At 42.2% G+C, this 19,117-nt stretch overlaps 1 protein-coding gene across 1 annotated transcript; it reads left to right on the top strand.

Moving 5' to 3' along the window:
* The first annotated feature begins 9,926 nt into the window (after nt 1–9,926).
* On the top strand, nt 9,927–12,864 carry LOC110204621 (fatty acid-binding protein, liver-like). Its single transcript, XM_020980759.2, has 4 exons — nt 9,927–10,044; nt 10,451–10,623; nt 11,953–12,045; nt 12,746–12,864. Exons 1-4 carry the CDS (start codon nt 9,978–9,980, stop codon nt 12,794–12,796), a joined length of 384 nt encoding a protein of 127 aa, XP_020836418.1. The 5' UTR covers nt 9,927–9,977; the 3' UTR covers nt 12,797–12,864.
* The last annotated feature ends 6,253 nt before the right edge of the window (nt 12,865–19,117 follow it).

Genomic DNA, 19,117 nt, shown 5'->3' with positions numbered 1-19,117 from the left:
GAATATAATGGAAAATTATTGTTCCATAAGAAATGGTGAGCAGGTGGACTGCAGAAAAACCTGGCATGACTTGCATGAACTGATGTTCAGTGAAGTAAGCAGAACCAGGAGAACACTGTACAGAGTAACAGCAGCATTGTGGGATGACCAGCTTTGTTACACTCAGCTCTTCTGAGCAATGCAATGATCTAAGACAATTCCAAAAGACTCGTGATGGAAAATGTTATCCACATCCAGAGAAAGAACTAAGGAATCTGAATGCAGATTGAAGCATACTATTTTCACTTTTTTGTTGTTATTGTTTTTTATCTTTCTCATGGTTTTCCCCTTTTGTTCTGATTCTTCTTTCACAACATAACGAATGTGAAAGTATGTTTAATATGACATGTATACTCTATATCAGATTGCATGCTGTCTTGCGGAAAAGGGAGTGGAGGGAGGGAGGAGAAATTTAGAACTCAAAATCTTATAAAAGCAAATGTTGAAAACTAAAAATAAATGAATAAATAAATGGATTTTTAAAAAGACTATAAAGCTAAAAATATTTTGTTCAGATATTATATTTTGAGATACCATATCAGATATCATATTTCTCATATCACATCAGAATAACATATCAGATATCATATTTCAAGAAATTATCAAGGAAAACCACCCTCATATCTTAGATCCAGAGGGCAAAAGAGAAATTGATCACCTCCCGAGAAAGATCCCAAAATGAAAACTCCCAGGAATATTATAGCCAAACCCCAGAGCTCCCAGGTCAAAGAGAAAGTGCTTCAAGCAGCAAGAAAGGGACCATTCAAATATCACGGAGCCATAATCAGTACCACACAAGATTTAGTGGCTTTCACGTTAAAGGAGCAGAGGGCTTGGAAAATTATATTCTACAAGGTAAAGGAGCTAGGATTCCAACCAAGAATCACCTACCCAGAAAAACTGAGTATAATCCTGGGGGGTGGGGGTGGAAATGGATATTCAATGAAATAGAGGACTTTCAAGCATTCCTGATGAAAAGGGCAGAGCTGAATAGAAAATTTGACATTCCAACAAACAACTCAAGAGAAGCATAAAAAGGTAAACATGAAAGAGTAATCATTAGGGACTCAACAAAGTTAAACTCTTTGCATCCTTATATGGCAAGATGATAGATGTAACTCCTAAGAACTTTATCATTATCAGGGCACTTAAAAGGAGTTTACATAGACAGAGGGCATGGATATGAGTCAATTATCCTGAATGATCTCTAAAAAAAGGTGAAAGGGAGAGAAAAAGGAGAGGGTCCAGTGGGAGAAGGAGGAAAGGAGAGAGACAATAGAGAATTTTTTTTCACATACAAGAGGCATTCAAGGAAGAGGGATTTTTTTGTTTCGTTTTAGCAATTGGGGTTAAGTGACTTGCCCAGGGTCACACAGCTAGTAAGTGTCAAGTGTTTGGTCTGAGGCCAGATTGGAACTCAGGTCCTCCTGACTTCAGGGCTGGTGCTCTATCCACTGTATCACTTCACTGCCCCTCAAGGAAGAGTTTTTACAAAGGAGGGGGAAATGGTTGGGGCACGCAATGCTTAAATCTCATTTTTATCAGAATTGGTTCAAAAAAGAAAGACTATATATACACACTCAGTTGTATTTACAAGTGTCATGTATCCAATAGGGAAGTAGGAGGGGATAAGGAAGGGGTGGTGGAGGTGATAAATGGGAGGTACCATAAAGGGAGGCAGTAATTAGAAGCAAAATAGACTTTTGAGGAGGGACAGTAGAAAGAGAGAGAGAGAGAGAGAGAGAGAGAGAGAGAGAGAGAGAGAGAGAGAGAGAGAGAGAGAAGAGAATGGAATGGAAGGAAATAACAGTTAGTGATCATTACTGTGAATGTGAATGGGATGAGCTCACCCATAAAATGAAAACAGATAGCAGAATAGATTAGAAATCAGGATTCAACAATATGTTATTTACAAGACACACTTGAAACAGAAAGACACACAAAGGAAAAATAAAGGGATGCAGCCAAATATGCTTGAGCTCAAGTAAAAAAGGCATGGGTAGCAATCCTTGATCTCAGACAGTGCAAAAACAAAAATAGACCTAATTAAAAGAGATAAGTGGGGAAAGTACATTTTGCTAAAAGGTACCATAGGCAAGGAAGTAATATAAAAAAAATTACAGCAAGTTTCAAGTGTCTCTTGTAAATAACATTTCTTGAATATATACTGAGTATAGAATTAAGTCAAAATTTTAAAAAATGAGAGCCATTCCTCAATTGATAAATGGTCAAAGAATATTAACAGGCAGTTTTCAGAAAAAGAAATCAAAGCTCTCTGTAGTCATGAAAAAAATGTTCAAATCTCTATTGATTAGAGAAAGGCAAATTAAAACAACTCTGAAGTACCACCTCACATCTATCAGAAATGACAAATTTTGGAGGAGATGAGACAAAAATAGGTACATTAATGAATTGTTGGTAGAGTTGGGAACTGCTCCAACTATTCTGAAAAACAATTTGAAACCATACTAAAGGACTATAAAATAGTGCCTACCCTTTCACCCAGCAATACCACAACTAGGTCTGTATCCCAAAGTGATCAAAGTAGAAGTAAAAGGACTTATATGTACAAAAATGTTTACAGCAGCTCTTTTTGTGGAGGCAAAGAATTGGAAATTGAGGGGATGCCCATCAATTTCAGAATGGCTGAACAAATTGTGGCATTTAGCTGTGATGGAATACTATTGTGCTATGGGAAATGATGAGGGGGAATGGTTTCAGAAAAACATGGCAACACCTATATGAGCTCATGAACGTGAAGTGAGAAGAACCGGTGAGATCGCTGTGCCTAGGACTAAATTTAGGCTTGGTAGAAGAAAAATCTCCCTAACCACCACAGATCTTCCAAAGTAGAATGGGCTGCCTTGGGAAGAGAGCGGCTCCTCTCCCTAGAGATCCACCAGCAAAGACTAGTTGACTGCTTGTGGGTCAACACATAGTATAATATAGTCTGGAGGACTATGCTGCCTTGTTGGTGTACTGGATGGAACGCTGGGCCCAGAGTCAGGAAGAACTAAGTTCAAATCTGGCCTCAGTTGGGACCCTGTGCAAGTCGATTAACCTCAGTTTCCCCAATTGTAAAATGATGGTAATAAAAGCACCGACCTTGAAGGGTTATTGTGAAGTAATATTTGCAAAAAGGGCTTAGCATCGTATCTAACACATAGTAGAGACTTTGTAAGTGCTCATTCCCTTCCCTACTTGTTGAGTAAGGACAGCTGGGTGGTACAGTGGATAGAGTGCTGGGCATGGAGTGAGGAAGACCTGAATTCAAATCCGGCCTCAGGAACTTACTAGTTGTGTGACCCTGGGCAAGTCACTCAACCTGTTTGTCTCATTTTCCTCATCTATAAAATGAGCTGGAGAAGGACATGAGAAACCACTCGAGTATCTTTCCCAAGAAAATCCCAAATGGGGTCACAGAGAGTCAGACATGACTGAAAATGACTTCACAACAGCAACTTGTTAAGTTATATTGTAAAGCAAATTCTTGTCCAAGTATGGATTACACAAAGTGGCCTCAGAGAGCTCTTCCAACTTTAGGTTGGGTCATTCAGAGGACTAAGATGGGGGTAGATTTGAGAGTTGGGATTGGCGTGGAGCTTTGGATTGTGGCTGGCATTGAAGTTTGGGTTGAAAATTAGAGGTAAGATGTGGGTGATGAGATTAGGGCTGGGGTTGAGGTTGGCATAAAGGCTGGCCTTGATATTGAATATGACAGTTAGGATTGGATTGGGGATGAAAAAGGAAAGTAGAAAAGGCAATCCACATCTGAAATTGAACCACTGGGGAGAAGGATTATTTTTTAAATTTGAAAGTCACTTCAACTTTGCAAAGAAGATTACATCTATCTCTTCCAGTGTTTGCCCAATTAGTGGGAGGGTGTAATCATTACCCTTGGCTGGCTTCTACTTACAACCACATGCAGACATTTTTATGAATACGTCCTAGGTTCTGTGGTCTCAAGTGAAGGTTAGTGGAGAGAGAACCAAATTCAAAACCTCTCCATACCATATTGATCTGCCTGAAAGATCAGAGTTGACTTTAAGGTTTAAATCCTGTTTCTCCAGAGTAGCAAACCATTTCAAAGGAAATCAGAAGAGGAAAACTCATTCTCACACAGCAATAAATACGGGGCTGAAATCAGGTCAATTCAGTTCAACAGATCTTTCATAAGCACCTCCTATGACATGTGTAGAAAGCACTCTATCAGGCTCTCTTTGTATAATGAATGGCCTTGTCCCAAGAGGAAGGAAAATCTTAGGGTTACTTTTTGACCAAGACCAGCTTCTGCCTTTCCCCTAGTTTATTATCTATCAGGGGATAATGGCTAATACCCAGATAACTAGGGAACAGGGACTGAACTCATTAGAAGGTGAACTCCTTTTGGGCATTTTCTTTTTATCCCCCATTCTTAGCACGGTGACTGGTATAATATAACACATACTTGACTGACTGATTTCATTGATCTAGGGAACTCGCATAAAAGGAAACTTCTCTAGAAATGTAGGTAGCCACCTGCTCTGAGATAGAGTTATCGGGACAGCTGAGAAATAAAATAACGCTTCCAGGGTCACATAGCAATTAGTGTGTGTCAGAGGTGGGATGTGAACCCAGGTCTTCCTGGCTTGGAGGCTAGCTCTAGCCACTGTACCATACTCCTTCTCTCGTAGATAATTCTGATTCCAAAAAATACCCGACTGAGGTTGAAAGAGGTTCATCAATTTGACTAGGGTCACTCAGTGAGGAAGTTTCTGAGGCAGGTTTGAACTCAGCTCTCCCTAACTCCCACCTGGCACTGCCTCCTAGGCAAACTAAGGTGAAGTGACTTGCCCAAGGTCACACACTAGTAAGTGTCTGAGGCTGCTTTTGAACTTAGGTCTTCCTGACTCCAGGCCCAGCACTCCATCCATTGATTCACCTTGCTGTGTGAGAAGGGGGAATCGAAACTCAGGTTTCCCTAGCTCTGAGTCTGGCTTACTCTCCACCACTTCTCTCCCTAAAGGAGAATAAAATAAGGCTGGAAAAGAAGATTTCAGACAGACCAGAGGTCCTGAATTTGAGACTCAGATGGGGCCTGGCACCCATCATGACCAACACAAATCCTGCTATGTACCATATACCGTAAGTGGTATCAAACCAGCCTTTACTTGAAGAGCTTTCGTGATGGGGAACTTACTACCTCTCCTGGGGCTCAGCCTTAATTGCTAGGAAGTTTTCCCTGACATCGGATTGAATTCATCCTCTTCTAACTTCTACCTGTGATTCCTAGTTCTGCCCACCCAGACCAAGGAGAACAAATCGAATTTGTCCTTTACATAAAAACACAATCATCATGCCCTCCCTGAATCTTTTCTCTTCCAGTTAAACACCCACTCATTCTTATTAAACAGGAGCTCATCGTTCTGTTTGGTGCCTTTGGACGCTCCCCCAACTTCTCAATGTCATTCTTAAATTGTGGCACCCAGACCAGAACGTGTTCCTCCAGATGAAGCCTGATGAAGGCAGGGTGCTCCCTGTTCCTGGAAGCCAGCGCCCACTCCATGGAGCTCAAAGATTGCATTAGCGCTTTTGACAGTTTCATCATATGACTGATTTATGTTAAGCTTGTGTCCATTAAAGTCCCCATTACTTTTTCCACAGCAACAGCTGTCTAACTATGCCTTCCCCTTTTATACTTAGGAAATTGAGTTTTGGTATCCAAGTGTAGGGCTTTACATTGATTTCTGTTAGATTTTGTGTCATTAGATTCAGCCCAATGATCTAGCCTATCAAAATCTTTTTAGATTCTGATTCTATCATCCAATATGTTAGTTATCTGCCCCCTCCTTCCAGCCCCAGCCCCATTTTGTGTCATCTGCAAATTTGATGACCATCTCCTCTGTGCCTTTATGCAGATCACTGATTAAAATCAGCCCAGGACAAGCCTGGAACCCTGAGGGATTCTACTAAGGCCAGCTAGGGAGCACAGTTGGTAGGGCCCTGAATCTGGGGTCAGGAGGACTTGCATTTGAATCCAGACTCAGACACTTACTATCTGTGTCAAGTCACTTCATCCCTGTTTGCCTCAGTTTACTCAACTGCAAAATGGAAATAATGATAACACTTCCCTCTCAGTGCTGTTGTATAGACTGAATGGGAATACATTTGTAGAGTACTTAGCACAGTGCCTGGCACATAGTAGGTGCTATATAACTGCTTATGGGTCAGTCGGATGGTTGAATGGATAAAGTACTGGGTATGGAATCAAGAAGACCTGAGTTCAAATTCTACCTCAGACACTTACACTATTTGACCTAGTCACTTAATTTCTGTTTGCCTTAATCCATGGAAGAAGGAAATGGCAAACCATTCTAGTATCTTTGCCAAGAAAATCCCATGGACAGTATTGGTGTGCTATGTCCCATGGGGTCATGAAGAGTTGGCTATGATTGAACAATAACAAATGCTTATGTCCTCCCTCCCCTGGAGATCTGCCTGGTACCATGTTGGTATTGAATCACTAACAGCTAATCTTTGGGTCCAGTCATCCAGTGATTTCTGGATCTAAGTAATTGCTGTTCCACATCTCTCCACCTTCTCCATGAGAATAGTACAAGATTCTTTACTACAAGTTTTGCTAAAACTTAGGAAAATCTTGTCCACAGCATTTCCTCCCAAAGAATGAGTAATCCTGTCAAAAGAGACAATGAACTTAATGGGGCCAGTGGTGTTCTGAATGATACCAAGCTGGCTCTTTGTAATTACCACTTCCTTCTCCACATGTTGGCTAATCTTTTATCATCCACTCTAGAATTTTCCCAGGAATGGAAGCCAAGCTCACCGACCTCTGGAAGACTCTGATGTCATCACTTTCTTGAAAATGTGGACTGCATTGTCCCCTTTCCCACCTTGTAGGCCATTGCCATCTTCCATGATCTTTCAGATATCACTGACGGTGACCTGGCAATCCTATCCACCACTTCTTTCAGCACCAGAAAATATTGTTCACCTGCGCTAGATGGCTCAGTGGACACAGCACTGGGTCTGGAGTTAGGAGACCTGAATTCAAATTTGACCTCAGACACTCCCTAGCTGTGTGACTCTGGGCAAATCACTGAACTTCTGTCTGCCTCATCTGTAGAATGTGAACAATAATAATACCTACATTTCAGAGCTGGTTTGAAGATCAAATGAGATCATATTTGTCAAGCACTTAGCACCGTGCTTCGCACATAGTAGGTGTTTCATAGATGCTGTTTTCCTTTCTTAGTATCTCTGTGCTTATATTAAAGACCAACTTCATGCTAGTCAGAATGGTTCTCTCATTTCTGGTGTGAACCTGAAATGCCTGATTGAAGAGTGTGTTTGCATTTTATCCTGCAGACCACGGGGAGCCACTGAAGATTTTGAGTTCAGAAGTGACGTGGTCGTGCCTTGGTCACAGAAAGATTATTTTGACAGCTAGGTAAGGAATAGATTCAAGAAGAGAGAGCCTTCTTGGAAGAAGAGAGACCACTTAGGAGGCTACTCGGAGAAGTGATACGGACCTGAGAGTTTGGGTGGAAAAAGAGGGGAGTGGTTCGAGAGATGCTGTGGAGTTGAAATCGACAGGACTTGGGGATGAATTGGATATCGGGGCTGGAAAGGATGGAGGGAAGAAGAATCTGAGATTCTGAATCAGGTTGGCTGATTGTCCTCAAAAGAAGAAAGGAAGTTTGGAGGAAGGGCAAATTTAGGTGGAAAAGAGGGATTCTGTTTTGGAGGCACTGAATTGGATGCAGCCTGTGGCAGTGGACTGCAGGGTACGGAACATCGATATGGATTTGAGCTCAACTCCCACATCAGATACTTACTAGCTCGATGAATCTGGGCAAGTCACTTTTATACTAAAGAAAGTAGCTAGCATTTAGATAGCATTTTAATGTTTGCAAAGCACTTTATGTCATCTCATTTGGTCCTCGTAATAACTCTGTGAGGTAGGTACTATGATTATTGTCCCCATTTTGCAGATCAGGAATCTGAGGCTTAGAGAAAGTAAGTAACTTGTCTAGGATTACACAGCTAGTTAATGTCAGGGGCAGTATTTGAACTCAGGTCTTCCTGACTCCAAGTCCAGCAATCCATCCACTGTGTCACCTAACTGTATACTTAATCACTCTGGACCTCAATTTCCTCATGCATTAAAGGAAAGAGTGGATATAATGCTCCCTAAAGTCTCTTCAAACCCTAAACATGTCATTCTATGTGCCACAAGGTCACTGAGATAGAAGTATCCAAAGGGCAGTTGGAGATGTCAGATAAGAATTCAGGAGAGAATTTAGTATTGTTACAAGTATAGACTTGAATATCGACAGTAAAGAGAAGGGTATTACACACATAACTGATTGGGATCACTGAGACAGAGCGGAGAGAAACAAGGCAAGAAGAAAAGGACCTTGGGGGGAAACCAGCACTTAGGGATTGGAAGATGATTGATGAGTCAGGAAAGGACACTGAGAAGGAGGGAGCAGAAAGACAGAAGAACCAGGATAAGAACAGTGTGGAAGCCAAATAGAGGGGAAAGTCTTCATTGGGAGGGTCTGGATAGCAGGGTCAGAAGGCCAAGAGAAACAAAGAAATGTGAGGACTAACACAGGACCATGAGATGGTGTCCAGAGCATGTAGCCTGTATGTAGCATCTCACTCTTGACTTAGCCCTCAAATGACAAATTACATTTATTCCTGCATCCCTCTAGTCCATCTCCCTGTCTCTGTTTTGGTCTGCCATAAGACAAGCAAGGGCAGCTTTAAGAATCAAGAGGAACCTTTCATCAGTGATGAAACACACCTCAGGCAATCAGGGGACTGACTCTTATGGTGGTATCTGGGTTTTCTACCTGTGACTCTTTCTCTATTTTACTTTCTGTGCTGGCCAGTGTCTATAAGCCAGTGAGGTTGTGGCCCCTTCACCACTGTCCCTGGTCCTGGTCCAGATTGGCAACATTGCTCCCTCTCTGTAAAATAAAGTGGAGAAGGAAAACACAAACCATTCCAGTAACTTTGCCGAGAAAACCCTGAACTGGGGTCACAAAGAATTAATGCACACAACTGAAAATGACCGAACAATAAAAAGTTCAGTTTAGGGGTCAATGTAAAATCTGAGAAAATGAAAGTGAAAATCCTAAACTATAAGAGAATAACTCGGGTTGAATTCCATTTAGCAAATATTTATTAAATGTCTGCTGTGTGATACATACTGAGGACACAGAGATAAAAATGAATACTCCATCCTCCTATACACATACACACACATACACATCAGAGCACATGTGCTTACACACACACACAGTAAAACATAAGCTTCTTGTAGTGAGCTCTGGCTTCAAATTCAGTACCCTGTTTTATGCGAAGTCCTGCAGGTGAGAAATGACAAGATGAGCCTGAGAAATCCCTCGATATCCACCCCAGCTCAGTGTTATACACACTGTGTGACCTTGACAAACTTTGGTTTCCTCATCTGTAAAACTGAAGCAACTATGATTTGATCATCTACCCTACAGGATAATTGTAAGAAACAAATGAGCTAATGCATAAGAAAACACGATGTAATAAAAAAACAAAAAAGTGCCACATTGATATTTCTTCTTGTTGCCACAAATGGAAAAGACTTCATTATTTCCCCTTCCTTATGCCAGTGGGCACTGTCCTCCCCTCCCAGCCCCAGACACTCTGGACAGTTGGATAGATGACCTCCTGCTCCTGTAGCAAGTGACCAGGTACTCCAGTTAACTCCCCCTATGCCTACCTTATTCTTTTTCCCTGAACATTGCTCCCAAAGAGTTAATGATTGAGCAGAATCCAACCGATAACCTCTGACCAATCTTTGAAGGGAACGAGCCCCCTATAAAACCAGCCCCTCAGGGCCATGCCAGGCGCCTTCTCTCCAAGCCAGTGTTTTGAGAGAACATCCTTCCACCATGAACTTCTCAGGAAAGTACCAGCTCCAGTCCCAAGAGAATTTTGAAGCCTTCTTGAAGGCTGCTGGTAAGTGCTTAGGAAAACAGCCTTTGGGCATCAAATGTTGGGATCAAAGGGACAGGGGCATTATACTTGTGGTTGCCAGAAGGGATGAACTTAAAATACTAACAGGGAATCTGCAGCAAGTGAAATAATCCAACTAGTGAGGCTCTGGGCAGGCATTCGGGAGCGGGTTGGGTCTCAGGGTGAAGAACAACAGAATGAGGAGTCAGATCTGAATGTGAGCCTTGGCTCTGCTCTTAATACATTCGGTGACATGGATTGCATCATCTCACTGCTCTCAATGTTGGCTTCCTCATCTGGAAAATGGGGATAATAATACTCCCTACCTCCCAGGGCTGTCAGGAGACCCAAATGAGATCCTTTGGCTCTTAGATGCCTTCTAGGTCTGAATGTCTGTTGTATGAACTAGGTCTACCTGATGACATCATACAGAAGAGAAAGGATACCAGGGGAATGATCGAAATTGTACAAAATGGAAATCACTTCAAGTTCATCGTTAACAACGATAACCAAATCCAGGTGAACGAATTCACCCTGGGGGAGGAGTGTGAGCTGACCACTCCCACTGGAGGAAAGGTCAAGGTAAGAATATAAGTTAATTCAATTTAGGGGCATGTTATTCATTAAGGTGCCGCGTGTTAGCCTCTGGGCTAAGCCCTGGAGGAGATGCAAAGATTAGCTAAAACTTGGTCCATAACCCCCTGGAGTAAGCTAGCAGCCTGCTAGGGAGATAAGACACAAACATATCTCTGTTAGCCAACGTGTTGCAAGATAGGTAGATTAGATGAAAAGCAGTCTGGTGGAATATGGTATAGAGGACCAGCCAGGAAGCAGTGCCTCCAGCCCATGCTGGCTGTGTTCAGTAACTGACTTGTCTCCTTCATAACCCAGCCTCCTCCTACATTTTCAGTCTTCTCACACCTTACTCCCTGATACATACTCTGCCATCCAGTGACCCTGGCTTCCCAGCTGTTCATGAAACGAGACCCTCCATCTCTCAGCTCCAGCATTCTCCCTGTCTATCCCCCATGTCTGGAATGCTCTCACTCCTCCGCTCAGACTGCTGACTCTGCTGGCTTCCTTAAAGTCCCAACTGTAATCTCCCCCCACTCTTCTACAAGAAACCTTCCCCAACAGCGCGGATTTTCAAATATAGCCAATACTCAACAGACGCTCAGCTTCCTTAAAGTCTAACTCATATGGCAATCTTCAATAAACCTTGTTTTGAGCTGAAAAAAAAAAAGACAAACAACTTTCCCCAACCGCTTAGTTCTAGGGCCTTCCCTCTGTTAATTATTTCTCACTTATCCAGTCTATAACTTGTTTGTACCTGTTTGCTTATTGTTTCCCCATTAGATTGTAAGCTCCTTGAGGGCAGGGACTGTCTTCAGTACTTAGTACAATGTGACACATCTTAGACGGTTAATAAATATTTATTGACTGACTCACAGACAGCAAAAGGAAGAGAAGAGAAAAGGGGAGAGGAGGAAAAGTAAGGAAAGGGCTAAGAGAACTAGAAAACAATCCAGCCAGTGAAGTATAGAAACAAGAAGTTCTGCAGGGAATCTGGCTTGGCCACTTACTCGAGGGGTGTGCTGGAGCCAGCTGAAACCGGCAGGAGAGTGTCATCGCATTGTTAAATTTTGAGTGTGAGCATTTACCCCTCAGAAACTAGTAAACACTACAAATCGAGGACTGATTTATTGTTTTATTGATTGCCTACTTTAAAGTGATGGAGAAAGTGTTAACACTGCAAATAATACTCAAATGTTAATACTACAGATTATAATGGAAATTTGTGTGTACATTTTTTCCCTCCAGAAAACCAGTTGTTGCACATTTACCAGTGCATCCCTGGCTCACCCCCAGTCCCTAGGGCTTGCTAGAGCTAACTCTTCTGTCTCCCTACAGGGTGTAGTGAATCTAGAAGAAGGTAACAAGCTGGTAACAATTTTGAAAGCAATGAAGTCTGTCACTGAACTGAATGGAGATATACTCACCACTGTAAGTGATCAGGTGTTTCTCTTCCTGCTTGGTTGTGGGGGATGGATCCAAAAAGCATTTGGAGAACATATACTAGGTGTCAAGTACTGGGGCTGCCAATAGAATAAGGGAGGCAGTGCCTGCTCTCAAAGAGGAGGGAAGAGGGGATGAGGGAAAGACAGGTGAGGGGATGGAGGACAGTAGAGAAGAGGGAGAAAAGAGGGGAGGAGAGAAAAACATGGAGGACAGCAGGGATGGAGGAGGGAAAGGGGAGGAGGTATTGCCCAACACCCTGAGTAAAGAAGCATGTAACCTTTATGGCAGACTCCCAGGGAGTTGGGTGGGTGACCCCTAATGCTCCTTTCAGCTAAAAATCCATGATCCTATCATCCCTTCACCCCCAGTCACCTAATCCTCTACCCATTCCTGCTAATCCCCCTTCAGGCATTAAACCCTTTTCCAGCTGGCATCTCTGTCATCCTTACACTGTGAACCTTGCTGGGATTATTTATATTTTTAAATGGGGCCCTCGAAGACCCCAAAGACAGCCCTCCCCAGGGTTCCCTCAGGAGGCATGGACAATCCAAACAAAAACCCAGAAAGATTGCCAAACCTATCTCTAGTATATCTAACATACAAGAGTCATTGATGGGTATCACATGCTGATATACTGCAAGACATTCCAGGAAAGATTAACACTGGATTTCTTCTTGGCTTTCAGACCTTTACCTTGGGTGATGTTGTCTGCAAGAGAATCAGTAAGAGAATTTAGACATGTCTGCTTTCCATTTATTTTTACTGTGTGAAATTGGTACAATAAAATGTGGCTTGTTAAAAAAATCTGTCTTTTGAATGACTTTACAAGCATATGTTTATTCAAGGTTTTAGTGATGCCTTTTATTCTTACATCACAACCATTTCTGAATTCACTGCACCTGCCCACCCACCCCCAATGAGCCTCACCTTACAACAAAGAAAAGCAGGCAAGCAAAACCAAACAACAAAGTGACTCCATTTGCTAGTATATACACCCTTCTGCACCCATTGTTACCCACCTCTCCAAGGAATGGAGGGAGCCAGAAAAAGTGAATAGTTTGAAAGATTTTTGCAGATTATCATTCACCTAGAAAGAAATGGTGCTCACTTTGGCCTTGATGGAATAAGTTGTTACCTTGTAGGGTGATTTTAGGGGGGCTTGTGACTCATGTCCCCCCATTCCTCACCAACACCCCCACAAGCACCATTATTTCTATTTCCCTAATTCTGTACCTAAAATGCCTAGGTAAGAAACATACCTTTAGATCAAAGTATTTTGAGTCCAAAAGCTCTTGGTTACAATGTGTGTATGTGTGTGTGTAGGTGTGTGTGTATGTGTTTTAAATGAGAAGGGTATTTTTTAGACCAGCTATGTAGAATAGGACCTTGAAGACACCAGCTGAAGGACCCATTTTTCTAGTAAACAATGAGGAAGATTTGGGTTATGAAGCTCACATCTGAGAGGGGAAGCCTAATTGAGGAGCACAGCCTTAACTTCGGCAAGGCAAGAGGGCCTGGGTCCCAGGATTTAAAAGGACAACATGCAGTCAGCTCTGACAATCCTTTGGCTGCATGAGAACCACAGAGATGTAACCTGACTTACAGAATCACAGAATTTCAGGGGTGGAAGGAATTTCAGAGGCCATCTAGTCCAAATCATAGCTGAAGAAGAAGATTCCCTCTACATCACACCTGATAAATGATCATCCATAATTTGCATGAAGACCTCCAGTGAGAAAGAATCTGCTACCTTCAAAGCAACCATGTCTCTGTTTCAGGCAGCTGGTGATGTAATGCTTAGGGTACTTGGCCTGGAGTTAGGAAAACCTGAGTACAAATCTTGTCTCAGATACTTCTTAGCTGTGTGACCCTGGGCGAGTCACTTTGCCTCAGTTTCCTCATCTGTAAAGTGGGTTTGATAATAATAGCACCTGCCTCCCAGAATTGCTGTAAGGATCACATCAGACCATGTTTGTAAAGTTAGCAAGTGTCTGGCACTATATAAATGCTTATTCCTATCCTCTTTTGGATTGCTCTAACAGGCATTTTTTTCTTACATCAGAAAGAAACAAGAATAATCTGTGAAATTTGGAAGCTATGATATGGTTGGCTTGGGTAACCTCCTTCTCTCTTCTATCTTCCCCACCATCCTATGTGGCAGCTTCCTCAGAGTAACAACAACAATAATAACAACTAATATTTATATTATACTGTGAGGTTTGCAAAACTCTCTCAGGAGGTAGGTGCTATTACGATCCCCATTTCACAGATGAAGAAACTGAGACACTGAGAGGTTAAGTGAATTGACCAGGGTCATACAGTGTCTGAAGCTAGATTTGAACTCAGTCCTTCCTGACTCCAGGTTCTGCATTCTAAACACTGCACCACTTTGCTTGGGCGCCTCAGTGCCTCAGGTTTGTTGCATAGACAGAGTTTTGTACCTCTTATGCCAGACTGTTGGTTTCCATTCCAGTTCTTTCTTCCCTAATTGCCATTTCTTTTCCATTTTTTTCTAGTGTTCTCATTTCATGTATAAAAACATTTCAACTCTTAAGAACAACAATAGCAGCAACAATAACTCTGCTTCCTCTCTTCGGGGTATTCTAGTTGAATTTGTACCTAAGCAGTACTTTTCTTTGGGGCTTTGCTGGTAAATGTTTGAGTCATTCTCTTCTTCTAGGTTTGTGCCTTAAGTACCCTTGTCATCATAACAGCGGTTTTGGGTGGGGTTCCTTTTTTTGTTGTTTACTTATTTTTCCAGACTATTTTCTGATTTCAGACTCTAAGTCAGGCCCAGGCTCTGCAAAATTCTAAACAGAAGATCCGGGCTGGTTCTGTTGCTGCTTCCTTGGGGTATGGAGTGTTATATAATTCCAGACTCTCAGGGATGACTCAGGATGGGGACCTGCAAACTTTCAATGCCCCAAAGTAGAGCCCTCAGATTCCAAATCTAGAATTTCTACAGTCACTAACTCTCTCAGCCCTGAGGTTCTGAGAGCAGTTTGCCCATCCCTCTTCCCATAATCAGGTTGGGACCATTGTCATTTTCTCAGGAATCTTCCTATGAGGAAGTCTACCTTTTTGTTTGCCTTGGCTGAACACAGAAAGCAGCAAAGTCTATTCACCTCAAAATGAGAGTGGTCATGGAAAATGGGTACAGACTCTTCTTTCAGAGCTCCAAAGTTAGGTGCCAAGTTAAAGAGACATTTCATTTAAGACAGTAAAGAGGGTTGGGGAAATTACCTGGTCAAGCACCAATAGACTTTTGGAGTGGGAAAATTAGGGACAAGGAAGGAAGGAAGAAGGGAAGAAAGAAAAAGAAAGTAAGAAAGAAAATAGATCTTCAAGAAGGATATTTTAAAAATTCAGTGCAGGATGTTGCATTGAAATTGATAGTTAAAGCAAGATTGATAAGGGTTTCTCATTCAGGTAAAACTTCAGCCTGAAAACTAAAGCATGATCCTAATATTATTATGTAATATGTAGAGGGCAGCTAGATGGTGCAGGAGACAGAGTGCCACGCTTGGAATCTAGAAAACCTCAGTTCAAATCTGGCCTCAGGCACTAGTTATGTGACCCTGGGCAAGTCACTTAACTCTATTTGCCTCAGTTTCCTCATTTGTAAAATGAGCTAGAGAAGGAAATGGCAAACGACTCCAGTGTCTTTGCCAAGAGAACCTGAAAAGGTATCACAAAGAGTTGGACAACCCTGAAAAATGAATGAACAAAAGAAAAGGTTAAAAGAAGCAAGAGTTGGGGGAGGGGAGAGTCTCAACTTGCTTCCATATAGGTATACCAGGACTTGAACTCAGGTCTTTGCCTGCAAATGTAGTACTCTTACCATTCACCTCAGAGGCCATCTAGTTCAGTCTGTCCCTGAACAAGAATTCCCTCTAAATCACAACCAACAAGTAGTTATCCAGCCTTTTTTTTTTTTGGTAGAATTCTCCTGAGGGGAGAGCCCACTACCTTCAGAAGCAGCACGTTCCACTTTTGGACATTTCTAGTTATTAGGAAGCTTTAAAAACTGTCTCTTTGCAGTTGCTGCTGACCAGTCCTAGTTTTGCCCCTGAAACCAGAGAGAACAAATCTAATACTTTCTCCATATGATAGACCTCCAAATACTTGAAGACTGCTATCATGCCCTGTCCCAAGTCTTCTCTTCTCCAGGCTAAACATCCCCAGCTCCTTCAGGAAATCCTGAGATGATGTAGACTTGGTCTTTCACCATCTGGTGGCCCTTCTGGTCATTATTCTCTAGCATCAGTATGGGTCCTCAAATGTGGACCTAAAATGCAGGTGCTCAAAATGAACACAGTCTTCCAGAGATGATCTGACAGGAGCCAAAAAACTCTCATTTCTCTAGGCTTGCATTTCTGTGTGCCCCCACCTAGCTTCCCAGAACTGAGGGAAAGAAGGATCCAACCTCTAGAGGTCGCTGCATGTGACATTATTGGACTAGTTAGGCATAGGGAGCTCATGCAAGGCTATTCCTTTATAAAATGTGAACATCTCTCTATCTCTCTTTGTATCGCTATCTCTGTCTTTCTGTCTCTCTGTCTCTGTCTCTCTGCTCTCAAATCCATAGCCTTCTATGGTAGCATGATTCTTGAATCTGCTTGCAGCCCCAATCTTGAATGACTGCATCTCTGCACCTTTGCCTACTGGAAGACAGCATGTGTCTTTGTTTCCTCAATTGCCCCTCAAATTCTCTCAAACTGACTCTCCAGATGGTGAATGGGATGTCTGTTTCTGGTTGAGCAGTCCTGTTTTCAGTGATTTGGTCAATGAGTTAAGGAGAAAGACTCCACTCCTTCCCCTTGCTGCCTCTAGTAGTGGTACAATGATCTTCTCCACAACTGCCTCAAACTGGCAAACTCAGGTTAGCTAAATAAAGCCTCCAAGAGTATGGCCAATCTTCAGCCAAAGTCTATGTCATTTTCCCTCCCGAGTCAATCAAGGAGGAATATTCATACTCCATGAATAGATAAAAGAGTGTGATTAAATCCTAAGACTACATGACTGGAGATGGAAGGGGCTAAGGAGGAAAAAGAAAAGGAAATCAAATCTGACCTCCTTATGTGTCCAACGTACAGCTTATTAATAACAATAGCTAGCATTTTTATAGCACTTTAAAATCTACAAAATGCTTTGCAGATATTATCTCATTTTATCCTAACGACCCTGGGGGTAGGTGGTATTACCATCTCCATTTTACAGATGAGGAAACTGAGCCAGACAGAGGTTAAATGACTTGCCCAGGGTTACACTACGAAGTTTTGAGGCCAGATTTGAATTCAAGTCTTCCTGACTCCAGCTCCAGCTCTCTATCCATGGTGCTACCCATTTGCCTCATGATTTTTTAGGGAATCTATCAACTCATATCATATCAAAATGTGCATGAAGTATCAAAATGCAACAGTGGGGGTTGGTCATGACACATCAATAATATTTTATGAACTGGCACTAATTCAATAGAATGCAAGCTCCTTGAAGGCAAGAATACATTTTTGTTTTTGTCTTTGTATCTCCAGCACTCAGTAAGGTACCTAGCACACATCAGGCTCTTGATAAATGACAATCAAATGGGAAGACTCGCAGTGACTCTGAAACCAAAGTCCCTTAAATCCTCAATGTATGACCCTCATCTGTAAAATGAGGAGTTTGAACTCAGGGACCTGCAAGGTTCATTTGAGTAACTAGATGCAGATCTAGGATCTAACGCTCTTCTTATGTGAGGTAAGCACTTCAAACTTCCTCAGGCTGATGCATATGAAAAGAGTTGGCTGATATTTTGTAAGCTGGCAGTCCCAGTTGGCAAGGCTTTGCTTGGTACCAAAGTCTGATGTTAGCTCCCACAGCTCTCATCACACACAGTCTGAGGAATGGAGGGATGGAGGGAGGAGTGAGAAGGAGAGGGGAAGGAAATGTATCAGAGACATCCTTCTTATACTTTCACTATAAAATGGAACAATTTGTGCGTTTGGGGAATATAACAGAGTAAAGCATTGCCTGAAGGGAGGCTTCTCACATATATATCAAAAATCACACTAGCCACGCTAAATAAATGAATAAGCAAATAAAAGAATAAATGGACAATTAAATAAATAATTCATAGGTAGCCTTTCTATGGTGTTTTAAGACTTGCCAAATGCTTTACAAATATGACCACATTTTATCCTCACAAGAAGTCTGGGAGGGATGTATTATTATTATCCCCATTTTACAGATGAGGAAACTGAAGTAAGTTGCTCAGAGTCACATAAGTAGTAAGTGTCAGAGGCAGGATCTGAACTCTGGTCTTCTGGACTCCAGGTCCAGTGTGCCATTCACTACACCACCTAGCTGAATGAATGAGATTTGCTAAAAATCTACACGAAAAGGTGTAGTTTACTTAACAATGAAATAAACAAAACGGAGTTCTGACACAAGAAAAGCATTTTAGGATCAACTAACTGGCAAAAGCATATTGGATTTCGAGTCAAAGACTGGAAAGAAGCCAAGCAGACTGAATTTTGTCCATCTCCAACAATGAAAGCCAATTAAGCACAAGATATCAATGGACAGTCCATTATCGGTAAGGTGGCCATGCAGCTACAATCCCAACGGCATGCCATGAGCATCCGGTACCGACAAAAGTTTGGGTTCTCTTTGGCACCATCAGATAACAAGCATTAAAACAGGAGTGTATAGAAGCAGCCAGGTGGCGCAGTGGATAGAGCACTGGCTCTGGAGTCAGAAGGACCGGAATTCAAATCTAGCCTCAGACTAGACACTTGACATGTACTAGCTGTGTGACCCTGGGCAAGTCACTTAACCCCAATAAAATAAAATACTAGTGTATGGATTCAGCACAATAACAACAGTTAAACAGTTGGTTGGTCAGTCAATAAAGTAAGTGCAGCTAGGTGGCACAGTGGATAGAGTGCCGGGCCTGGCATCAGGAAGATCTGAGTTCAGATTTGGCCATACTAGCTGTGTGACCCTGGGCAAGTCACTTCACCCTGTTTGCCTCAGTTTCCTCCTCTGTAAAATGAGCTGGAGAAGAAAATGGCAA

This window comes from Phascolarctos cinereus, unplaced genomic scaffold, assembly GCF_003287225.1.
Source record: "Phascolarctos cinereus isolate Bilbo 61053 unplaced genomic scaffold, phaCin_HiC Scaffold_717;HRSCAF=1357, whole genome shotgun sequence".
NCBI classification, from domain to species: Eukaryota; Metazoa; Chordata; class Mammalia; order Diprotodontia; family Phascolarctidae; genus Phascolarctos; species Phascolarctos cinereus.
The sequence above is the reverse complement of the archived record's forward strand: the minus strand, read 5'-3'. Positions and strand labels throughout refer to the sequence as shown.